We start from the raw sequence: 26,300 nt of genomic DNA, 5'->3' as shown, positions 1-26,300 counted from the left end.
TGGATGGTTAATATGCAGTTGCTGTTCATGTGTTAGGCAAATTGTGTGATTTTTAAATTTGGTGACTTGTACATCTTTTCATAAATGTACAGTGATACATAAGTGTCCCTGTATCATTAGAACAAAACCAAACCAGTTCATATTAAATAAATATATTATGCAAACAGCTGCAGATATTTCACAATACTGTATAACTTCTTTATTTACAAATAAGTGACACAGCAATCCTACAGATTGGCGGTGGTGGTAGAAATGCTGATGCACAGCTGTAGCTATGGCAATGTGCAGTGCCTAGAACCTGTGACTGGCATCTAGAGTGGCATTAGCTGAAGTCAGAGTTAGTGCAAACAGAGTCCTCTCTGCATGAGGGACAGGGGGAGGGGAGACCCTAGAAACCGTATGGAGGCACCTTTAGTTCACAGAAATTTCCAGGGTCTTCAAAAAGCCTTCCAGCCCCGCAGCCACATTTTATGCCATTGCTGAGGATCGCTCATCTTTCACAAGAAAGGATGACTGTTTGGGTTTTAGAGAGTAGTGTGGGAAGGGAAGAATTGCTTGCAATAACTGTGTCTTCCGCTGTCACTGCTCTGGATGCTGGCCAGTGATGTTGTCTTTTCTTCTCTCCTCATTTCCGACTTGCTTACCTGGTTCCAGTGGTCTCAAATGACACAATTGCACCGTGTTTAAAATAACGTTTTAAAACGTAATATATATTTTGACTCCAAGCCACACAAGCTGTCTTCAGTTAGATATGCAAAGTCTGTAAATGCTTCATTTTTGCAAACCTTTTCTTCCAGCTCCTTTTACCTCGAGTAAGCTACCTGACACTTGTAACGGACAAAGTGAAAAAACATTTTCAGAAGGTGATGAGGCAAGAGGATATTGTGGAAATATGGTTTGAATATGAAGGCACTCCGCTGAAATGGTGAGTGAGTACTTTTAAAGTGTTAGTATGTAGGATTTCTCACTATGCATCGTTCTTGGCTTGTGTTGGCAGACAAATTGAAAGAATCATACCAGAGCCTTGGTAGGTAACATTTGTTGAGAGCTGCCCATTTTTTAAAAAATGCCCTTTGACTTTTTTTCTTTAAAGGAACATTTGGTAACAGCCTGAATCTTTGTAAAAATATGAGAAGCCCAGATTTAGTTGATATACCTAACACACATGCACCATCCATTTGAACTTCTCCTTGCTCTGCCTATGCATGAAGTCCAGATTGTAAACAATGATGCTGATTGTAAGTACAAAAACCAGGCTGTACAGGTGTGTGCAGCAACAAGTATAGCATATGAGGATTGTGTAAGCTTGAGATCTCGGCATCTGGCGTTCTCCTCTTCCATTAAATTTATGGTCTTTAGAATGTACTGATACATTCAGGAGAGACCAGGAGAGTTGGTCTTGTGGTAGTAAGCATGACTTGTCCCTTTAGCTAAGCAGGGTCTGCCCTGGTTGCATATGAATGGGAGACTAGAAGTGTGAGCACTGTCAGATATTCCGCTCAGGGGATGGAGCCACTCTGGGAAGAGCATCAGAAGGTTCCAAGTTCCCTCCCTGGGACCATCTCCAAGACAGGGCTGAGAGAGATTCCTGCCTGCAACCTTGGAGAAGCCGCTGCCAGTCTGTGTGGACAATACTGAGCTCGATAGACCAATGGATCTGACTCAGTATCTGGCAGCTTCCTATGTTCCTATCCATTGCTTAGTGTAAAGCCACTGACAGCCAGACTAAGTTACTCATGAGTAGTCCCATTGAAACTGATGGAGCAAGCTAAGCATGATTAACATATCCTGGTAATTTCAGTGAGATTGCTCATGAGTAATTTAGTCTGGATGTTGGCTGTTTACTCCCCCATCCTTCTTGCCCACAGCCATGCTTCAGCTTTTCTGTGAAGGTGCAGACATTCTGCCTTTGTACCACTGCTGAACATGTGTGCCTTGTTCAGTGACCAGTCATTCTCCTGGTCACTGGCCCATATGTTCTGCAGTGGTACAAGGGCAGAAGGGCTACACCAGGAAAGCTCCAGCAAAGGCTTTTTCTGCAGGTGAGTGTGCAGGGAGAGGGATGGGGACGCAGTTTTCACTTGGCTCCCCTCCCTCCAAAAGTCCTCTTTGTTTCCAGAAATATGTCCCTGTGGGTTACGCGGCCCTGTACCCATAGAAGCACAGCACTTTACCAATAGGAATGAATAACAACCTGCAACTTGAGTTTAGGGTTTCTGCTTAACTATGATTTGAAACCACTCTGGCCTCAAATCCTGGTGAAGCAGGATCCACGGTTAGACAAAGCCCCAGCATGGTCATAAGCGGGCTGTGGGCCTGCATGTTACATTTCTCCAAACACTCACTCTTGCCGTGACCATAGCTAAAAGTTATGCCAACAGTGACACTGACTATGATTATTAAACAAGAACTCTGATTAGATTTGGGACTTGGTTAAGTGGGAACCTTGGTTAGCCCTTATCAAGTAGCGCTTAGCCACAACTAAGACAGCTAGGAGGAATTTGCATTCTACAAAAGAGAGAGTGGGGCAGGGTGAATACCATGATCCAGTGGCCAGCTGCTGACCCAAAACAGTGGGAAAAGTTGTGTCTGCACCAGCCTTAATTGTTGAATTAAAAATATGGTGTGTGGGTGGTTTAGTGTAGTACACCCTAAAATGTCAGCCCCTGAATACATAATATGATATATGCTAGAAGCTGGTCAAAGACTGAAATAAAGATGATTGAGCAATTGAGATATACTAGGTTTCACAAAAAGAGATGTGAATGTTATTTTTAAGTGATTGCAAAGTTCTTTGGCATATCATGGCATTCGCAGCCTGCTTTTCTCCTTTGGATGTTGCTGCATGAGAATGGCGTTACACACTTTCACAAAGTAGTACTAATTAGTATCTCCTGATGTAGGGTTTCTAATTATTACAGCTGCTGTACATCATGGATTCTAGTTGCAACGATGCCCAGGTTTTTGGAGGAGGTGCACTGTGATATGCTTATGAATGTGTGGTTGTGAATTAGTGATTGACACACAATCATGGCCATATATTTGAAACCATAATTGTACTAACTCAAATAAATCCTTAGAAAAAGTTAACTTTTCCATTTTCAAATGGAAACGATCCTGATTCTGCTGCATCTGCAAGTGTATAATAGCTATTAGTAATCAGATTTCAAATGTCCCTTGTTGTGGTATGTAATTCTGGGAGATGTGGATTCTTAGCTGAGTATATGTGGTACTAGCCCTATAAAAGGGAACTTGACAAGTTTAAAAACATTTAATGGTGGTTTTTTAGTTAATGTCATTCTACAAATATTTAAACTGTCAAGCGATTCTGCAGTGGCATGCCACATGAATTTTAGACGTACCTATTCTTATTTCTACAGTAATAACATCAGTGGCTGAACAGTCAAGATTAGACTACTTCAAGAACTTAACTGTTGTTCCCAGTGACTCATAAAGAGTTTGTGGCTGCTTAAAAACCCCATTTTCCTTGTTTTCTTTGCCTTGGGGAGAATGTTTGTAAGGTTTTTCTTCTTCTTGTCTCAAATCCTAGTTTAGTTTGATCTGGCACATTCTTCCAGAATAAACTTTTAAACTTAGATGTTTGTCTTCAGTGTTCTACATTTAATCTTGCATAGTAGAACACTGAAGACAAGCTTACTTTAAATAATAGTATGTTTCTCTTGACCCCCTCCCCCCATTCTGACCATCCATTTCTCTTAAAGACCGTGGGGGCGGGGGTGGGGAAGGTTTGTGGCTCCGTTATTTAATAGTTCAATCAATCTTTATTCTGGTTATAGACCAGCATAACCTTGAACAGTTCATATCTTCTATATAGCCTGATTCCATTAAGCCATTTTCTTAGAAGCCCAATTTTCAGAATCAAATGCTGACTATTATGCAACTAACTAACTAACTATGGAATGTCTGTTGACATAAGAGGTGGAGTGTATATGGAGGGAAAGCATTTTTCTTGGCTGTTCATAGGGTCTTTTGGTGCTCTGGGCATAGAAACATGTTGTAATCTGCTGTGAGCTCTTTGTCAGCAAAGGCTAGACCACCTGGTATTTGAGGCGAAGACAGGGTTTGTCTCCACTGCCACAGTGTTTTCAGCTGCAGCTCTTTGCCCACAGGAGTGAATGGCACCTATCCATTTATATTGGTGAAGGCCAACCCTAGGAGTTCTTCTTAACCTGGGGACCATGAGACAGGTCCAGGTGGTCTGTGGGAAATTAAATGCCACTCCCCCAAAGCATCATTTAAAATCAAATGCGGTACATGCTTTATTTTTATTGAATTTTAATTATACCTTCACTGTGGAAAGACACCAGAGTGTAAGAGATTCTTTTGTTGCTGGTCTTTCCCAGCAATGCATTTGAAATGGGCCTAGAGTTTTAAAATGCAAGTTCTGTGCACTGAGTGGAAAATTGTTGCGTATCTGAGGGTCCATAGGTACAAAAAGGTTAAGGACCCCTGGGTTGCACTATCCATTGTAAATCAAGCCTGCTCCTATCTGCGTAGTCTTGTGGGTGTTGTATCATTTTCTTAGTTCCATTCTTGGTTGGTTTTCTTGATCACGCTACTATAGTATGACAAGACTGGCTTTAAACAGAAAGGAGTTCTGCATTTGGAACTGGGAAAAAGGTTCTATCCCTGACCATTTTCAGTGGAATGCATCTTGCTTCCCAGCGCTTGTAGAATAATTGGCTGTCTAAGATATGCTTTCAATTTGAAAGTGGCAAATTTTGTTTTACAAGCAGCATGTGTGACACCTTAAGCCTTTCTAATAGTTCTGGAATGGTGACTAATATTCTCTCTTGTTCTTAACATTGATTTTAGAGCTGTATTGCCAAAAAGCATGCTTGTATGTAGTATTTAAAAGCCAGGAATTATGGTTAGTCATATTAATCAGTAGTAATCTTGAAGACAGTATAGAAATTAAACTCTAAACATATTTAAAAACAGTCTTGTAACACCTTTAAAGACTTAAGAGCCTCCCCATCTCTTACAGCTTTAAAAAGGCAGTCAAGACTCATTTGTTCACCCAGGCTTTTAGTTAGATACTGTTTTAGTAGTTTGATTATTTTTAATAGTTTTAACATTTTAAATTTTAAATTATTCTGCTTTAACCTTCTTATTTGTTGTTTTTTATTGTTTTGTTGTAAACCGCCCAGAGACTTGTATTTTGGGTGGTATACAAATATGTTAAATAAATAATAGATTTATTGTGTTATGGCTTTCATGGCTTATGCCATAATAAATCTTGGACTTCAAGTGCCAAAAGAAATGGATTCCCAGAAGTGTATGTTCAGTGGGGAGGAAGGGGTAGGAAAGATCCCTTGTGCTTGTGCCATTGTGCAACCATAAGTTTGGATTCCAGCCGTGACGTGTTTTGGCTATACAGCTACTTCTCTGGAATTTTAAAATATGTAGTGGCTTGTTCATTCTCAGACCCTGATAAAAGAGACCCATCTGGATGGAGTTTCTACAAAATAAAGTCTTTTGCAAGACCAAACAGATGTTGGTGTCTTTGATGGCATTGGTGGTTACTTGGATTTGCTGCCTGCTAGCAGTGACCTAACCAGCAGATGGTGCTAAATAACTACATTTGTACAGTAAAAGCTATTTCTATTTTGTACACCTTGTTTTTGTTTCAGTCATACAAATTTTAAGCCATCTAAAATAAGAACCTTTTTATTAGCATGAAGTCATCAGATGAAGTATATTCTCTAAAATGCAATTAATGTTGATCCCCAAGATAGGGTTTTAATTCTTGGTTTAGTAACAGCATTGTTAAAGATCATTACAGTAGTATTTTGGCCTTGCTGTCTAGCCAGTGGCAGTACTTTGTTGATTTTAATAGTATCTTTAAACAGTATTTTTATTTATTTTTAGGCCGCCTTTCAACACACGGACCCCCAAGGCGGCTTCCAACAACAAAAGCATGCAAACACTAAAAACAACAATAAAAGGCAACCTAAAACAGGCGAGAAGGAGCAGCGTAAACAGCAGTGGTAACTTTTTAAAGGCTACAAGTGTCCTCCTACTGCCCAAAAGCTCAGAGATGGCAGCCTCCACCTGCCTCTGGAAGGAGTGAGGGAGCACATCCCCACAGGGACAGAATTCCACGACCCTGGGGGCAAGAATTGAGACAGGCCTTGTCCTATGTGCATGACTACTGGACCTAAATACCTTTAGGTATTTGGGACTTTGCTAAAATGATTTCCTGTCCTCTGCATGCCCATCCTGAACCCATGGCAGCCTAGTCAGAACTAGTTTGTTTGGAGAGCTAACAAGGTGGTAGATATGACTGTCTTGATTTGGACCAAACTTGATCATAATCCTGTTTTGATGGTCTTTAACCATTGTTTTCTCTTTGATAAAAGGAACACTTGCCAGCATGTTTTCCCTAAATCTAACAGCCTTCATGAGGTCTAAATTACCCATGTGTTGATTTCATATAGACTAGACTACTATGTGGGGCTGCCTTTAAAATGGTTCAGCAGTTTCATTTGGTTCAGAATTCTGCCACTTGGTTATTAGTGGGGGCAAACTGACAAGAGCGTATTAGACCTATTTTGCCCCAACTTCCTTGGCTGCCAGTATGCTTCTGGATTCAATACAAAGTGCTGGTCTCGAACTTTAGATCTCATTACAACCAATACCAAGCTATCTGAAGATTCACCTACTTATGTGTCAACTAGCTTGACCATTGAAATCTGCCAATGATGTCTTGCTCTCTGGATGGCTGCTGGCAGAGTTTCTTCCAGTCAGTACCAGGGACAGGTCTTTCTCAGCTATGTTGGCTCCACAGCTATGGTTCAAGGGAGAGCCAAACTGTCTGTCTCACTGTTTTTCAAAAGAACCTAAAACCCTTTCTAAATTGCTTGTTTCTAAAACAAGGCCGTTCCCATTTCAATTACGCTGTTCAGTATTTATAGTTTTAGCAGCTGGTTTGTGATTTTACTGCTTTTTGTGTTGTATGTGTGTGTTGTGAGATTTGTTTTATTGTAAGCTGCCTTGAGTCTTAATGAAAAGTAGGATAACAATTCATTAAATAATAATAATAAAAATGACAAAATTTTGCTGCAATCTCTATGAAAAATCTGACAAAGAATCTGCCTACTGTTGGTTACGTTATTCATCATACAAATATTGTACTTATTTTGATTTTGTAACCAGTTGCCCTTTGTAGCAGATTGTAGCAGAATTATAAACATAATGAGATCAAGTATGTAATCTAGTAACAGGGACATTTGCACAACCTTGTTCCTTTAGTCTTGTTTTAGTTTGCCTCCACATGATAAAAGAGCAAACTTAAGTTGCTGGAGTTTCATGGTAGAGATTATAGAAGGCTCTTATTGCATAAGGTGTTTTTAATCATTTGTGGCTCATAGCTTCAGAGACCCCTTTCCCCTAGTCTTTCAGTTTAAGTATTTACCACTTTCAGTTTCTGTCAGCAATTGACATGAAATTTAACAAGAGCTGTCAATAAAACTTTCAGAACATGAGACTTGACATTGGTTGGGATTTTTCATTGGACTAGCTTTTGAACATCTTAAGGCAGTATGCATTTTCTCTATAAATGGAAGCAATAGACCTGAATACTGATTTTGAGGGAGATGCTGCTTTCTTTGGCTCAAAATTGAATCAGAATTTGGAGCCATCGGTTACCTACTGTGATGTTTTTAATGCGTTCTTTGCAGACAGAATCTCTTGTATTCGGGCCAACTTTGATGGAGACTGCACAATTACTGTGGTGTCTGGAGGTGTCCAGAAACTCCTCTTATGTGGTTCAACTGGATCAGTTTCAGTTTGTGACTCCTGATGATGTGGACAAGCTGCTTGGAGTGATGAGGCCTACCCCTTGTTCTCTTGACCCTTGTCCAACATGGCTTGTTCTGTCTAGCAGGGAGGCCATTGTAGGAGGCTTGGTAGAAATCATAAATGCTTCTCTGAGGAAGCCTGCATTAGATCCCTCAGAGTTGAGCAACTATAAGCCTGTCTCCAACCTCCCATAGTTGGGCAAGGTAATTGAGAGGGTAGTGGCCTCTCAGCTCCAAGATGATCTTGGAGGAAACTGATTATCTAGACCCATTTCAAACAGCTTTTGGGCAGGCTGTCGGGTGGAGACTGCCTTGGTTGGCCTGATGGATGATCTCCAGTTGGGAATTGACAAGAGGAAGTGTGACTCTGTTGGTCCTTTTGGATCTCTTGGTGGCTTTCAATACTATCGACCACAGTATCCTTCTGGAACATCTGAGAGTGTTAGGGGAGGGAGGCACTGTCTTACAGTGATCGCGCTCCTACCTCGGACAGATTCCAGATGGTGTCGATTGGAGACTGGTGCTCTTTGAAATCTGAGCTTATGTTTGGCGTCCCTCAGGGCTCCATACTGTCTTCAGTGCTCTTTAACATCTGCATGAAACCGCTGGGAGAGATAATCAGGGGCTTTGGTGTGGGGTGTTATCAGTATGCTGATGACACCCAGATCTACTACACCATGTCAGCATCATCAGGAGATGGCATAACCTCCCTAAATGCCTCCCTAGAAGCAGTAATGGGCTGGATGAGGGAGAATAAACATAAATTGAATCCAGATAAGACGGAGGTACTTATTGTGTGGGGTCAGAACTCCAGAGATGATTTTGATCTGCCTGTTCTAGATGGGGTCTCACTTTCCAAAAAGGAACAGGTACGCTGTCTGGGAGTACTTCTGGATCCACACCTCTCCCTGGTATCTCAGGTTGAGGCGGTGGCCAGAGGGGCTTTCCACCAGCTTTGGCTGATACAACAGCTGTGTCCTTTTCTTGAGATGAATGGCCTCAAAACAGTGGTACATATGCTGGTAACCTCCAGACTTGTCTTCTGCAAAGCACTCTATGTGGGGCTGCCTTTGAACATAGTCCGGAAACTCCAGTTGGTACAGAATGCAGCAGCCAAGTTCGTCTTTGGGTCATCTTGGAGAGACCACATCACTCCTTTGCTGATAGAACTGCAATGGCTGCCAATAGGTTTCCGGGCAAAATACAAAGTGCTAGTTATCCTATACCATAAAATGGTTAGGTGTGCGGCTGTGCTGCCCGTGTCTTTTTGGGCAGTTCTGAGCATGCGCGGAGCGGCGCGGCCGTGCTGCCCGTGTCTTTTTGGGCAGTTCTGAGCATGCGCAGAGCGCATGCGCAGAACTGCCAAAAAGATACGGCCATCCAGACACGGGCGGCCATGTTGTATCTGAGCAGGGAAAGGCGGCGGCGGCCGAGAGGACTGGCCCCGCTGGCGGCGGCCGAGAGGACTGGCCCCGCTGGCGGCGGCCGAGAGGACTGGCCCCGCTGGCGGCGGCCGAGAGGACTGGCCCCGCTGGCGGCGGCCGAGAGGACTGGCCCCGCTGGCGGCGGCCGAGAGGACTGGCCCCGCTGGCGGCGGCCGAGAGGACTGGCCCCGCTGGCGGCGGCCGAGAGGACTGGCCCCGCTGGCGGCGGCCGAGAGGACTGGCCCCGCTGGCGGCGGCCGAGAGGACTGGCCCCGCTGGCGGCGGCCGAGAGGACTGGCCCCGCTGGCGGCGGCCGAGAGGACTGGCCCCGCTGGCGGCGGCCGAGAGGACTGGCCCCGCTGGCGGCGGCCGAGAGGACTGGCCCCGCTGGCGGCGGCCGAGAGGACTGGCCCCGCTGGCGGCGGCCGAGAGGACTGGCCCCGCTGGCGGCGGCCGAGAGGACTGGCCCCGCTGGCGGCGGCCGAGAGGACTGGCCCCGCTGGCGGCGGCCGAGAGGACTGGCCCCGCTGGCGGCGGCCGAGAGGACTGGCCCCGCTGGCGGCGGCCGAGAGGACTGGCCCCGCTGGCGGCGGCCGAGAGGACTGGCCCCGCTGGCGGCGGCGGCGGCGGCGGCCGAGAGGACTGGCCCCGCTGGCGGCGGCGGCGGCGGCGGCCGAGAGGACTGGAGAGGAGCTCGCATGCAGAGCTCCTCACTCCTTACAGTCTCTTTCTGTACTGGCGCTTTGGCCGAAAAGAACGCAATAGTACGGGAAGAGGCTTTAAGGAGTGAGGAGCTCTGCATGCGAGCTCCTCTCTCCTTCTCTACGTAGTCCCGGGCAGAAGAGGTCTCGGCAGCTGGGAGGGCGGGCGGTTGCTGAACACGGAAGTTGCCGTCTCAGTGTTGATCGTTTAAAACAACAATCAACGCAGAATGTGGCATGTTAATAAGCGGATTTTATTTGCAGCACTTTAATAATGCAGGTATGTTCTCCAACCGAGTGTAGCACTTCCTCTTTTTAAGTATTGCAGTTTGTGCAAGTTTACTCGGAGGAAAGTACTGTTGCTTTTCACAGAACATCGCTGCCCCAGTATTATGAATCTATCTGTCTGCTTAATAAATATTTCTTAATATGCAACAGTTGGGGTTGGCTTAAATAATACGATTAGGTTTGGTGTTCTGTCTGCCAATCTTGATCTGACAAGAAAACTGCGATAGGTAAGCAATCTTTTATCAAAATTGATTTTAGTGTGAAATAGGGCACTGCTTAATCTCTGTGTTCTAAAAATGGCTGTTGGCAAATTGAAAGCATCCAAAAAAAAAGGGCAAGAGAAAGGAAGAAGGAATAAATAAAAAAAACAACACCTAGCGCCCGTTATTATAACGGGCTTAAAATTACTAGTAACCTATAAAGCCCTAAATGGCTTAGGCCCTTTACAAGTAAAGGGGTGGGGGTCCTGGGAAGCTGTAAGGGGTGGCCGGTGGGTGGCGGTGAGACCAGTAGTTGAAGGGTCTTAACTGGCTGGCGCAGCCCCTCACACACACCCCGGCGCAGCCCATAGCCCAAGTGTGCACTGTGATGCCTCTTTTGGCAAGCTGCCCACAATAGCAGCACAGTCCCATCCTCCACAGATGCATAGAGGCCGGGAGCACACCGCCAGCTTGTTAAGAGGCATTGTGGCACGTGCTTGGGCTATGGGCTGTGTCGTTTGGGAGAGGGGCCAAGCAGCAGATACCCCGGCCAGGTAAGACCCTTTAATCTCGGAGAGACCATGTTACTCCTTTACTGATGGAGTTACACTGGTTGCCAATAGGTTTCCGGACAAAATACAAAGTGCTAGTTATAACTTAACAAAGCCCTAAACGGCTTAGGCCCTGGGTATCTAAGACAGCGTCTTCTTCATTACAAGCCCCACCGCCCATTGAGGTCATCTGAGAAGATCCGTCTCCAGTTACCGCCGACTTGTTTGGTGGCTACACAGAGATGGGCCTTCTCAGTCACTGCCCCGAGACTGTGGAATGCGCTCCCTGCTGAGATACAATCCTCCCCATCTTTGGCAATTTTCAAAAAACACCTGAAAACCCATCTCTTCACCCAAGCTTACTCAGCATCCTAAACTTTGGGGGTTTTAAAATCTGATTTATTTTAAAATTTAAAACCTGATTTCGGGGGTTTTAATTACTGTGATGGTTTAATTGTTGTTTTAAAATGTTTTTAAATTGTTAGTTGTTATATTGTTTTTAATTTGTTTTAGCTTTTTACTGTTTTAGTGGTTTGTTTTAACTGTAAACCGCCCTGAGCCATTTTGGAAAGGCAGTATATTAATCAAATAAATAATAATAATAATATCTCTCTTGCTGCCCCTCCAGCCACTCATTCAACGCCAAACCTGTCTGCCCAAACCCAGCTTGGTTTGATCATAGACCGAACTTCCCCCGGTTCAGTTTACAATTGAGCTGCTGAACTGGCACAGTTTGAGGCGAACCTGTTTGGCATTGAATGGTTCATGTACACCCCTATTTTACATCCTCTGTTCAAATAGTTCATGATTCCAGTGCTGTATTCCATTTCCCTGTATCTTTTGGGATAGTTCCCACTATCAGGCTGGTAGACCAGCAGCAGCTGCAGCAGTTGTGTTTACAGAACATTGAAGCCTTGAGCTTTATACCTGTAACTGTGTGAACAAATTCATCTGGTTTCTAGGGTCACAACCCATTTCAAAGGTTTGTTACAGTGGCAGTGCATATAGTGACCACACATAGGGCTGATTCATACTCTGAGCTGGTTCAGGCAACTTGACAGACCATGGTTTGTTGGATTGTGAATGCACTCCAGAGCCTGCTGAGCCCACACACTCCTCTTTAGTTCTTGCACAGAGCTGTAACAGTTTCTGCACAAAGCTGTTTCAATCATGATTTGTTTAAACCACAGTTCTGCAGCTCGTCTGAAGTTGGCTTTTACTATGGTTTACAAACCAGGATTTGAAATTGGATCCTTTCATGACCCAACAAAGTATGAACCATCTGAACCAGTCAAATGTGTGGTGGTGTTGTGTGTTGTTGTGTGGTGGTGTTATGGTCACCTAGATTGCCTTTTGTCAGACAGTCAGATCATAAGATAAAAATAAATATAGGTCCTACTTGATTAGCATGCCCCCCCCCGCCCCGCTCCCATTATTGTCGTGTGCTATGGACTCAACAACATCCTGTCATTAATATAAGATGGCTTATATATTCAGTTAACTTGTTTTGAATGGTTGAAAAAGTGCTGAATTCTTTTTAAAAAATTCCAGTTTTGTATCTGAAATTTTCTAATGCAGTTATATTAGTCTTGCAGTTGTATTAGAAGTGGTTACTATTATAGGTCTAGCAATTAAATTTATTTCCTTCAACATTCTCTCCTATTTCTAGGCATTACCCTATTGGTTTGCTTTTTGACCTTCATGCATCAAATACAGCCCTTCCATGGAACATCTCAGTACATTTTAAGGTACATGATATATGCATTTTAAAAAACATTTACAGTTAAAAACTTCTAAATCAGAAGTAGGTTTTATAATTATGATTTCTTAGATGCATAAGGTGAAGAGAAAAGCAGTATTGGTCGGTAGCTATTATTTGGGTTATTGGATTTGCACCTGCTTTCAAGCACTGAAATTTGTCTGTCAGGACTTAAGGATCTACTAGTTATTTCCCCATTTACATGTACACCTTGAGTTTAGTTGCAACAGAATGAGTTTGTTTGTTTATTTATTTATTTATTTATTTTTGCATTTTTATACCGCCTTTCGTTAAAATATAGCCCCAAGGCGGTTTACAAAAGTTAAAAACATACAATAAAAACACAATAAAAACAACATGCTAAGAGTATAAAAACATATAAAAACAGGCATAAAACAATACAACATATAAAAACACCCAGAAGCAGCAGTAAAAATGATTATGTAAAAGCCTGGGTAAAAAGCCAAGTCTTTGCAAGCTTTCTAAAAGCCATGATGGAGTCCGAGGAACGAATGGCCACTGGGAGAGCATTCCAGAGTCTGGGGGCAGCAACAGAGAAGGCCCTGTCCCGAGTGCACGACAGCCGGACCTCTCTCATTGTCGGCACCCGGAGCAGGGCCCCCTCAGATGTCCTCGTCAAGCGGGCAGCAACCCTTGGGAGCAGGCGGTCCCTCAAATACCCCGGGCCCAAACCGTTTAGGGCTTTAAAGGTCAAAACCAGCACCTTGAATTGGACCCGGAAACGAACCGGTAGCCAGTGCAGCTCTTTCAAAATGGGGGTGATATGTTCCCAACGGGCAGCTCTGGATAAAACCCTCACTGCCGCGTTTTGCACTAGCTGCAGTTTCCGGATATTCTTCAAGGGCAGCCCACGTAGAGCGCGTTACAGTAATCCAGCCGTGACGTGACTAAGGCGTGGGTAACCGTGGCCAGATCTGCCTTCTCGAGAAAGGGACGCGGCTGGCGCACCAGCCGAAGCCGTGCAAAGGCACCCCTGGCCACCGCCTCCACCTGAGCTTCCAAAAGCAGAGCCGGGTCCAGTAGTACCCCCAAGCTGCGTACTTGCTCCTTCAAGGGGAGTGCAACCCCATCCAGAACTGGTAAAATCTCCTCATCCCGATTGGCTCTCCTACTGACCAACAGTACCTCCATCTTATCCGGATTCAATTTCAGTTTGTTAGCCCACATCCAACCCATCACAGCCTCCAGCCCCCGGTTCAGGACATCCACCGCCTCCCTAGGATCAGATGACAAGGAGAGATAGAGCTGAGTGTCATCCGCATATTGCTGACAACTCAGTCCAAATCCCCGGATGACCTCTCCCAGCGGCTTCATGTAGATGTTAAACAGCATGGGGGACAAGACCGAACCCTGCGGGACCCCACAGGCCAATGGCCACGGGGCCGAGCAGTAGTCCCCCAGCACCACCTTCTGGACCCTCCACTCAAGAAAGGACCGGAACCACTGCAACACAGTGCCTCCGATTCCCATACTCAAGAGGCGGCCCAGAAGGATACCATGGTCGATGGTATCGAACGCCGCCGAGAGGTCCAGCAGAACCAACAGGGACGCACTCCCCCTGTCTAGTTCCCGGCGTAGGTCATCCACTAGAGCGACCAAGGCAGTCTCAGTCCCATACCCGGGGCGGAAGCCAGATTGAAAAGGGTCCAGATAATCCGTATCATCCAAGACCCTCTGCAGCTGGGACGCCACCACACGCTCTATCACCTTGCCCAAAAAGGGAAGGTTAGACACAGGTCTATAGTTGTCCAGGCTGGAGGGATCAAGGGAGGGCTTTTTTAATAGAGGTCTTACCACCGCCTCCTTAAGGCACGATGGCATCCTGCCCTCCCTTAATGAAGCATTAACGATCACCTCCAACCATCTACCTGTCCCCTCCCTGGCAGCTTTTATTAGCCATGAAGGGCAAGGGTCAAGAGCGCATGAAGTCGCCCGCACACTGCCCAGGATCTTGTCCACATCCTCAGGCCACACCAACCAAAAAGAATCCAACACAACGGGACCAGATGGTACCAAAGGCACGTCTGCCGGAACTGCCAAAACTCTGGAGTCCAGGTCAGCACGGATGCAAGCGACTTTATCTGCAAAGTGACAGGCAAACCGATCACAAAGAGCTGTAGATGGCTCCTCCCCCATTGTCCGGGGGGATGTGTGGAGCAATGTTTTCACCACACGAAACAGCTCTGTTTGCCTGTACTGAGCAGACGCAATGGAGGCGGAGAAAAAACGTTTCTTCGCCGCCCCCACCGCCACGGCGTAGTCCCTAAAATGGGTTCTAGCCTGTGTTCGATCGGATTCGTGACGACTCTTCCTCCAGCGTTGCTCCAGCAGTCGCCCGAGTTGCTTCATCGCCCTAAGCTCCGAGGAAAACCAAGGAGCAGAACGGGCTCCACCAAGCCGGAGAGGGTGCTTGGGGGCAACCGTGTCAACAGCCCGGGCCATCTCTCCATTCCAGAGATCAACCAAGGCGTCGACAGGGTCACCAGCTCTGGACACTGGAAACTCTCCGAGGGCCGTCTGAAATCCAAGCGGATCCATAAGCCTCCGAGGGCGGACCATCTTAATCGGCCCACCACCCCTGCAGAGGGCAGACGGAGCAATCAAACTAAACCCCACCAGGTGATGATCTGTCCATGACAAGGGAGTGGTCTCAAATTCCCCCACCTCCAGATCATTTATTTCCCGGTCGGCAAAAACCAGATCCAGAGTGTGTCCCGCCACGTGGGTAGGGCCCAATACCAATTGAGACAGGCCCATGGTTGCCATGGAGGCCATGAAATCCTGAGCCGCACCCACTAGGGGGGCCTCAGCGTGGACATTGAAATCCCCCAAAACAATAAGCCTGGGGGAACCCAAGGCCACCTCCGAGACCACCCCCGCCAGCTCAGGTAGGGAGACTGAAGTGCAGCGGGGTGGTCGGTACACCAACAGAATCCCCAGCCTATCTCGGAGGCCCACCCTCAAGGACAAACACTTGAAATTCTGAGATTGCCTGACCGGGCACCGGTTGAGGTGGTTTTTTTAAATTGTCTTTCAAATAGCTCCCTACACTGACCCTTGGATAAAGAAATGATGGTCTGCAAAAAAAAAGAAAAAAAAAAAGCAGACCAGGGTAGTGGTCCACAATATGACAAAATTGAAGCATTATGGTGTGTATGCAACTCTGTAGTATTGTGTGTATTCAGGACAACTCTCCCCCCCCCCCAAGACATAATTGAGCTCAGGATGTGGCCTCCTGAAAATATTTCATTTTAAGTCCTTGCTCTTAGGATACTGCCCTCATATCCTTAGGCTCAAGGCAAAGGTGGTGGTGAGGGACCAGTCAGTCAAGGATTCGAGTAGAAGGCTTGTCTATTTATGTAGCTTCTAGTCAGGTGACTCGGTGCCTTGCATTTGCCTGCCTGCTTTGCTCCAGAAAGGTGTAGGGAGAACCATATCTCCCATCAACTGGGTTATTCTTGCAGAGGATGCAGTATGGAGAGCAGAGATCTTGGCAAGAAACTCCTCTAAGCTGTGTTGGAAAACTAGAACAGTACTACTTTGCCTAGTATAAAGCAACTTTAGCTGTACAGCTACAAATTAGTCAATAATGGCATCCTTTAGGGCTCCATACTGTCTCCAATGCTTTTTAACATCTACATGAAACTGCTGGGAGAGACCATCAGGAGACTTGGTGCAGGGTATTATCAGTATGTTGACAACACCCAAATCTGTTTCACCATGTCAACAGCATCAGGTGAAGGCATAGGCCCCCTAAATGCCTCCCTGGAGGCAGTGATGGATTGGATGAGAGAACAGATATGCAGTCTGGGAGTGCTTCTGGATCCAAACCTCTCTCTAGTGTTTCAGGTTGAGGCAGTGGCCAGAGGTGCTTTCTATCTGCTTTGACTGATATGCCAGCTATGTCCGTTACTTGTGCTAAACGACCTCAGAACATTGGTACATATTATTATTAATAATAATAATAATAATATATTTTGTGATGATATCTATAACAATTGACAATAAAATTCTGGCATCCCATGTCCTTGGGAAGGACTCGATGTCTGGATAAAACAAACCAGTCAATAACACCTGTCTGACTATGTAAACAAGAAATAATAATAATAATTTGATTTCTATACCACCCTTCCAAAAATGGCTCAGGGCGGTTTACACAGAGAAATAACAAGCAAATAAGATGGATCCCTGTCCCCAAAGGGCTCACACTCTAAAAAGAAACACAAGATAGACAACAGCAACAGTCACTGGAGGAAGTACTGTGTTGGGGGTGGATAGGGCCAGTTACTCTCCCCCTGCTAAATAAAGAGAATCACCATGGTAAAAGGTGCCTCTTTGCCCAGTTAGCAGGGGCTAACATATGCCGGTAACTTCCAGACTTGTCTACTGCACTTTGCTCTATGTGCTGCTGTATTTGTATGTAGTCTAGAAATTGCAGTTGGTCCAGAATGCAGCAGCCAGCTTGGTCTCTGGGTCATCTCGAAGATACCATATTATATATTTAATATTTTTTGTATTGTATTGTATTTGTTATGTTATGTTATGTTATGTTATGTTATGTTATGTTATGTTATGTTATGTTATGTTATGTTATGTTAACTACACTGGCTACCAGTAAGTTTCTGGGCAAAACACAAGGTGCTGATTATAATAATGTATAAACCCCTAAATAGCTTAGGCCCGGTATATTTAAGAGAATGTCTTCTTCACTATGAGCCCCATCACCTATTGAGACCAACTGGAGAGGTTTGTCTGTAGTTGCCACCAGCTCATCTGGTGGCTACACAGGGATGGGCCTTCTCTATTGCTGCCCTGAGACTCTGGAATGTGCTCCCTGTGAAATAAGAGCCTTCCCATCTCTGACAACTTCTAAAAAATCTCTTAAAGACACATTTATTCACCCAACCTTTTTAACTAGATGTGTGGTTTTAAAAGATTTTAAAGTTTTTATTTCTTTTTCAATTTGTTTATGTTGCTGCAAACTGCCCAGAGACAGACGTTTGGGGTAGTGTACATATATAATAAATAAGCCTGGTGGGGATTAGGCACCATGATTGGTGATTCTAAAGCATATACTGTTGAGCTGATGAACTGTTCCCCTTACAATGATTGTGTACTTATTCCTTCTAGAACTTTCCAGAAAAAGATCTTCTACATTGCCCCTCTAAGGATGTTATTGAAGCCCATTTCATGGCTTGTATAAAAGAAGCAGATGCTTTGAAGCATAAGAGTCAAGTTATCAATGAAATGCAAAAAAAGGATCATAAGCAACTTTGGATGGGATTACAAAATGGTGAGTACAACTTTTCAATAAAGTGAATGGATCTTTTTTTAAAAGCAGATTGTTATATTTATGCTTTAAAGTTTTCTTTAAAAGTGATAGTATCATTTCTCTTTCTCCAGTTAAGCGAAGAATGTTTAGCAGTTTGGGATATTCAGCCAGTCTTTCACCTCTCATACTAAAGTGCTATTGAATAAGAGCCTTCATCTAAATAGTGAAGTGGTGATTTAGTAGTAGTATACAATTGCACCAATTTTAGCATAATAGTAGTTAAGCATAACAGTGTCTACTCTTCAAGATGCTTGGGTTCAGTTGATGGTTCTTTTATGACTAATTTCAATTTTCCTACCCCATGTTTTCAGTATTAGTCCTATAGATTATTTAAATACTGCAGGAACTTATCTTTTACATTCTCATGAAGTTAGTTATTGTTGCATTCTCACTGCTTTTTGTGTTTAGGTGTGTGATTTTGGCATGGGGGAGTAAAACTGCTAATTTTCCATAAGAGCAATGATTGTACAAAGGTATTCAGGTGAGCCTATATTTTTGGGCAAAAGTGTAATTGCAGAATTTGGACTAGATAAGATCTTAAGAGATTTTGCTGCTTCTTTCATTATGTCCTAATAAGCAACATCTGTACTTTCTTGTGCCTAGCCATCCCAGTTATATAGTTTGATTACTGCAAGATTGAATATGTCTCTTCACATGTTGCCTGTTCAGTTTACTTTCCTTATTTGAACCTGTTCATTTAAGAAGTCTTCCAGGACAATCATGGAGGGAAAACTAGGGAAAACATGGAAAGGTTTTTCAAACTATACAATAACAGTTTGGCAGGGGAATAAATCATCAAGTGAGATTGTGAAGGGCTTCACCACTGGGAACTGAAAAGTATGCTGAAAGAAAGTAAGGCAGATAATTCAGAGCAATTAAGGGCAGACAGATCAAATAGGTGAACTTTTAAGGTCTGTTTTACTTTCAAACTGATCAAAAAATGTTATCAAAGATTCTCTCTACTGAAAGTTTGAAATAGAAGTGTATTCTCTGCTTGTTTGGGAGAACATTGTGGTAATCCCAAGATAAGAGGTTGCCCAGAAATGTTGGCTGTATGGGTTTCAGTGTGTGTCATTGGAAACTGCACCTGTGGAACCCAACAGATAATGTTTTGAAAGCTTTCAAATGCTAATTTTATATTTCAGACCTTAGTAAAAGAGAAATAAGAAAAACTTATGAAACCAAGAGAACTTTTTAAAATACATGCTGTATCTTTCAGTATGGCTTTCATTCTAGATGGGATGATTTTAAACCTCTCTGTGAAACAAAATTAATGACCACAAAAAAGAAAAGAAAGTAGCAGTTGTGATAACTGCCTCGTAGTTAGTGATACATCTGCAAGTTGCTTTTTCTATGAAACATCATGCGATAAAAACAGTTTGCTTTAACTATTTGTGTAAACTCCATTGCATTAAACTGAATATAGATTCAATACAGTGCTATATGGTGCAGTTTAAATGCAGTATTGCTGTTGCTCTTTAGAACTTGGAACTGTAGAAGTGAAGGTTCTGAGATGGCCTGATATCATATGGGCCAATTTTTTCTTTTAGTCATTAATTATAAGAAGACTAAATTCCAGTAAAGCTATTTTTCTTATTATGAATAACATGAATTCCCCAGACGTTGAGACCGAATATAATTTGGTATTCTTACAACCCAAATGCTTGCTAGATTATGTTGAGCTTGTTAGATTTCCTACATCCTAGGAGGCCTTTTATTTGTTAGTGCTACCAGCTAGAATGGTCTTTAAAACTAGGAGTTCTGGGAGCCACTAGGTCAAGATTACTCAACTTAGCTCCCCCTCCCTCCGCTGTCTTTGGACTACAACTCCCATCATTCCCAGCCTCAGTGGCCAAATAGCCAGGTATTATGGGAGTTGTAGGCCAACATCTGCAGGAGGGCTGAAGTTGAGCAGCACTGCACTTGGTGGTTTATATGACTATTTAGTGGCTTAGTTCAGCTCTAGTGACAAATCATGCCTTATTATTTGTGAGCTGGATCATAAACCAGATACAGTGCAATTAATATGAAGCTAACACACTCCCCCTGCTTTGTGTGTAATGGGAGGAAACTTGAGCTTCCATCCCCTGTTTAAAACAAACCATGAGTTGTCATTGCATCTGAACTCAACAGATCCTGAGTTGCTCTAACCACAGTGTTTGAACAAGCCAGAATATCAAACCAGGATCAACATTTGGTATAGACTCTTCTGTGAAATCAAAAAAGCCCAATGTCTTCCTTGAAAGTTAGTTAGTTATAAGTTTATTCGGTCATTGACCAGGAAAGCTTCCTTGAAAGTAGAAATTGCTACTGCATATGTTTTTTTGTTTTTGTTTTTAATGCCAAGGTAATGTTGAACATTGGTCTTTTTTGTTTCTGCCTGAAATAATCTAGTTGGAAATGTCTGATCAGTTTCACTTACCTGGCTGTTGAGTCAACTATAGCCAAACTGATAGTGTGCTATGGCCCAGATCTCTCATTCAGTGAGGACAGATCTAAAAAGTTGAAGTAAAACCACCGCCAATCCTTCTGAGTAGTATGAAAAAAGATTGCATGTTGAGGCCAAACTGCACATGGTAGCTGAAACTTAATTTTTGTATGACTTTGCCTGTGTCTTCAATCCTCTGCAGAGGCTCTTCATGTTCCTCTACTGTCCAAAGTGCTGCAAGTAAACAGGTTAGGGCCTTCTCGGATGCTTTACCCAAACAATGCAGGAGCCTTCTTAAAAAGCTCCACCTAGCTCCCTCACTGCTAACCTTGCATAAAAAAGCCCTGCTGGATCAGGCCCAAGGCCTATCTAGTCCAGCACCCTGTTTTACACAGTGGCCCACCAGATGCCCCTGGGAAGCCCACGGGCAAAAGCTGAGGGCATGCCCCCTCTCCTACTGCTACTCCCCTGCAGTCTTCAGAAGGGCAGTGAAGACAGTAGCCGGGTTCAGGTTTAGATAATATGGGGTGCTGCAGTTGTGTACAGCACCCCCAAGAATGTGGTCTGAAGCTCCACCCCACTGCTCTGACACTGTTTGTCTGAAGAGCCCAAACACTGTAATTGTGAAGAGATTCTTTCCATGACTAGAATGCAGGGGTTGCCCCAGTGTTTTGCATCATGGGGAGGATTACTCCATAAGTAGCGTGTTTGTCTCGTCAGACAAGGACTTTTAAAACACGTTTTAATGGAGTGTGTGTGTATCTTATACTGTTGGTTTTTATAAATGTTCTTTGCTTTTGAATGTAAGCTTCCTTGAATATACTGCAGTGCAGAAAGGTGGGGTATACAGTGAGGGAAATAAGTATTTGATCCCCTGCTGATTTTGTCCGTTTGCCCTCTGACACAGAAATGACCAGGCTATAATTGGAATGGTAGGTTTATTGTAGCTGTGAGAGACAGAAGAACAACAAACAAACCCTCAAAAGCCCAGTGCCCAAAAGTCAGTGATGGATTTGCATTGTAGTGAGGGAAATAAGTATTTGATCCCTTCACAAAAGATGTCTTAGTACTTGGTGGCAAAACCCTTGCTGGCAATCACAGAGGTCAGACGTTTCTTGTAGTTGGCCACCAGGTTTGCACACAACCCAGGAGGGATGTTGTCCCACTCCTCTTTGCAGATCCTCTCCAAGTCAGAAAGGTTTCGAGGCTGATGTTTGGCAACCCGAACCTTCAGCTCCCTCCACAGATTTTCTATGGGATTAAGGTCTGGAGACTGGCTGGGCCACTCCAGGACCTTCATGTGCTTCTTGAGCCACTCCTTTGTTGCCTTGGCTGTGTGTTTTGGGTCATTGTCATGCTGGAATACCCATCCACAACCCATTCTCAATGCCCTGGCTGAGGGAAGGAGGTGCTCACCCAAGATCTGACGGTACATGGTCCTGTCCATCGTCCCTTCGATGCGGTGAAGGTGTCCTGTCCCCTTAGCAGAAAAACACCCCCAAAGCATAATGTGTCCACCTCCATGTTTGACGGTGGGGATGGTGTTCTTGGGCTCATAGGCAGCATTCCTCCTCCTCCACACATGGCGAGTTGAGTTGATGCCAAAGAGCTCGATTTTGGTCTCATCTGACCACAACACTTTCACCCAGTTCTCCTCTGGATCATTCAGATGTGCATTGGCAAACTGCAGACGGGCCTGTACATGTGCTGCCTTGAGCAGGGGGACCTTGCGGGCACTGCAAGATTTCAGTCCTTCACGGCGTAGTGTGTTACCAATTGCTTTCTTGGTGACTATGGTTCCAGCTGCCCTGAGATCATTGACAAGTTCTCCCCGTGTAGTTCTGGGCTGCTTTGTCACCGTTCTCATGATCATTGCAACTCCACAAGGTGAGATCTTGCATGGAGCCCCAGACCGAGGGAGATTGACAGTTATTTTGTGTTTCTTCCATTTGCGAGTTATCATGCCAACTGTAGTCACCTTCTCACCAAGCTGCTTGGCGATAGTCTTGTAGCCCAGTCCAGCCTTGTGCAGGTCTACAACCTTGTCCCTGACATCCTTCGACAGCTCTTTGGTCTTGGGCATGGTGGTGAGTTTGGAAGCTGAGTGATTGCTTGCTTCTATGGACAGGTGTCTTTTATACAGGTACTGTAACAAGCTGGGATTAGGAGCACTCCCTTACAGAGGGTGTTCCTCATCTCAGCTTGTTACCTGCATATAGTGAAAAGACACCTGGGAGCCTGAAATCTTGCTGGTTGATAGGGGATCGAATACTTATTTCCCTCACTACAATGCAAATCCATCGCTGACTTTTGGGCACTGGGCTTTTGAGGGTTTGTTTGTTGTTCTTCTGTCTCTCACAGCTACAATAAACCTACCATTCCAATTATAGCCTGGTCATTTCTGTGTCAGAGGGCAAACGGACAAAATCAGCAGGGGATCAAATACTTATTTCCCTCACTGTACATTTAATTAACTAAACTTAAATAGCTGTCTCACTTGCATGTAAATGCCTCTGCCGTGCATATAAAGTGAAGATATAATTTTGAAATATAGGAGGAGTATGTGCCTGGGAGTGCTGAACTCCCCTGCCCTTCCCCAATTTGTCACTATCTATCTCCAGTGGCAATGGTAAACCCCTCCTGTATTCTACCAAAAGAAAACCACAGGGCTCTGTGGGCTCCAGGAGTTGAAATCGACTTGATGGCACACTTTACCTTTATCTCCTGTGGTCACTTTTCTTCTCACAGATTATGTTAGTGGAAGTAAATCCAATTGAGAAAAAGCAACTGAGGTGACCTGTGTGACCCTTTCGCGCTTTAAAATTCTCCCCATCCTCTGCTTCAAACTGTTAAGGAGCCCCTCTGTAAGGAACAACCTCGTCCATAACTTGGACTACTCCATCTTTATAGAAGATTCCAGACTAGTTCTGGTGTTGATATCTGAGAGGCTGTCCTGTGTGAGCTTCATTTATGTTCTCTTTATGTATGGAAGAATCTAGCTGACTTGCAACTTTTCCTCAAAGACCTGCTTATGTGTATGAGCACTTTTTCAATTCTGTTATGAAATCAAAATGACTAGTTTAAAGGTATTTAACAGTGACTGAGATTAATGAATTTCCCAACATTCTGGTTAGTTTCTACGCTCTAGGGTTAATATAAGTTTCCAGTCCTGTATGACTAACAGAGTATACAAAACTTCCAGTGTTGTGCTTTTGCATTATGGGAGAAGTCCTGAATATAATTCTCTGTCTAAAATTGTTACAGGGAAAATATCATCAGTGGTATTACTTCTGATATAGAAATTGATGTGACAAAGCTATTCCTAGATTTTTAGAATACCTGGCCTGCCCCCACCCCCACCCCGTCGTGGTATTTTCAGATTCTGGAGTGATGGCCTGAGGGGGGCATACTGAATGAGGTTATACCTTTTCAAGAACAACTTTTGGTAAATTGAAGCATTGCTTTTATCGTGGACTGGAGATGCTGTGAATGAAATGTGATTTTGATTACATTTATTACTTTATTATTACTAGCTTATTAGTCTAACGTTGTAAAATTCTGGTGAGGGAGAGTATCAGGAAATCAGTTTGCCAACTCTATAGTTCTTTTTGTAGTATTACATTTTTATTCTATCCTTCCTGCCAAGTTCTCAAGGCAGTGCGCTTGGCTTCTTTCTTTCTTTTTCCTTTTCCTTTGCTTTTGCTTTTCTTTCTCCCTGCCCTCCCTTAATGCTCAGAACAACTGGTGAAGTGGTCCAGAGTCATGCAGTGGGCTTCATGGCTGAGCAGAGACTCAAGATCAAGTCTCCCCAGTCAGAGTTCAACACTCTGGCCACTATACTATACTGGCTATCTTAGTATTTAAGCCCTCTGGACAACAGATTAGCTAATATGTTCAGCATCTTTGGTTATAAATGTAAATGTTTTGAACAAGCCACTGCTCTATAATGTTCCAACTTGACACTCTGGAACAGGAGAACCAGTTCTGAGTCGACTGATGTAAGTCTTCTAATGTGTCATGTATTGTGTAAACTTGAGGGGAAGGTCACATCAGGTAAAAAGCATCTTGTTCTTCAGGGAATTTGAAGAAGAAAAATCTCGCTTAACTGTATCTGAATGGCTGCCCAGAACATAAATCTAACCTTAATGTATAGCAAAGACTCAGTAAACATGGTGTGCAGCTCATTCCACCATTACTATGTCACTGAGTCGGTGATTTCCCATAAAGGAGCCCCACCAGCACTGAGCAAAATGCAAGTACACAGTGGGAATGCTCACCTCTATGCTGTGTCGAGAGGAGCTGTATGGAGTATTTAGCTGAAGCTTTACACAGCTCTAACAAACAATTAGTCAGGGAACCACACTTCGGGTCAATGGAAGTAAGGTTGTGTGCGGCTCAGGAGTAGGGCGGGGAGGGGATCAGTTTCTTTTAAAAGAAGGAATGCAGGTGCTTACCTGCTCCTCCACCGCTCATCCAGGACTGGCACTGGTGTGAAAAAAACTGCACTGGGCTACTTCCTTGTTCTCAGCAGCCTGCGCAGCAGCCATTGCATGGCAAGGCAGCAAGCTGGGAACAAGGAAGCAGCTGCGCATGGGGTTTTTGCACACCAGCCCTGGTCCCAGATGAGTGGTGGGGCAGTGGATCCTCTTTAAAGGAACCCATCCCCACCCCACCCATGGCTGCCAAGCTGACTCGTGCACATCTCTACTCCTATTGATCCAAAGTGTGGTTCCCTGACAAATTGTTTGTTCAGGCTTTGTAAAGCTTCAGCTAAAGCTGAATACTCCACATAGCTCCCCTTGACACAGCATGGAGGTGACCATTCCCACTGTGTAGTGTTGCATTTGATCGGCGCTGGTGGAGCTCCTTTATGGGAAATAGTGTCCTCTCAAGCCCTAATGCCATCTTGAAAGATACACATGGAGTTCTTGGAACTACAGTTCTTGCCAGGGCTCTCCCCATAGAGCTCTGTGAGGGAAAGCACTGGGAAGTAGGGATGTGTGAATCAATTTGGGTAAAAATTGATTTGTACCTGAATCTATCTGATTTGGGGGATTTGGAGATAGAACAAATCACCCCTGTGGTCCATTGGCTAGATTTGGGTCCAAATCGAATTGTGTCAGATTCAATTTGAATCGATTTGAGATTCGGATTCCTTCTGTCATTTTCCCCAGATTCCCAGCTTTTATTTAAAAAGAAAAAAGAAAAAGCTACACACTAGCCCTTGTAGAAATGGTGTTATGGAGCAAAATGTGTGGTCACAATTTTTCAAGTGTTTTGATTCTTTAGTATATAATAACTTTTCCTCAATGAATCTCTGAGGATTCATTACACACCTTCATTTCTTCTATTCATTTTGACTGTTTTTGGATAGTGTCAACTGCCATGTGTCAACTGTACCCCCCTCCCACCCACAAGGCAGTGGGGTACTATTCAGTTTATGTTCTAGGACTTTTTTTCAAGTGTTTCGACTCTTTGGTGTCTAATAACCTTTCCTCATAATGAATCCCTATGATGATTCATTACACACCCAAGAATCTAAACACCTCAAAAATTCCTAAAATATAAACTGAGTAACCGGTGGGTTAGTGGGTAGTTGGCACATGGGATTCCACTAATTCCCCACCCCCACCCGCAAACTAGTGAGGAAATGAAGGTGTATAATGAAGACACCAAAGACTCTAAACACTTTAAGAATTCCTAAAAAATAAACTCAGTACCTCAGTGTGTGTGTGGGGGTGGGGGGTAGGTTGTAAATGAACAGAAGAGGTGT

The 26,300-nt window shown here is 44.1% G+C and overlaps 1 protein-coding gene across 2 annotated transcripts in view; it reads left to right on the top strand.

The window, feature by feature from the left end:
- The window catches only part of ATG5 (autophagy related 5), a 50,456-nt gene that overhangs the window by 7,278 nt on the left and 16,878 nt on the right, over positions 1–26,300 (top strand). For both annotated transcript variants that reach the window (XM_053287670.1, XM_053287714.1), the window contains exons 3-5: positions 798–925; positions 12,657–12,735; positions 17,898–18,060. In XM_053287670.1, coding sequence (XP_053143645.1) covers positions 798–925; positions 12,657–12,735; positions 17,898–18,060 — 370 coding nt within the window. The remainder of the gene's footprint in view (positions 1–797; positions 926–12,656; positions 12,736–17,897; positions 18,061–26,300) is intronic.

This window comes from Hemicordylus capensis, chromosome 1, assembly GCF_027244095.1.
Source record: "Hemicordylus capensis ecotype Gifberg chromosome 1, rHemCap1.1.pri, whole genome shotgun sequence".
Taxonomy (NCBI): Eukaryota; Metazoa; Chordata; class Lepidosauria; order Squamata; family Cordylidae; genus Hemicordylus; species Hemicordylus capensis.
This window is presented reverse-complemented; position numbering and strand designations above follow the sequence as displayed.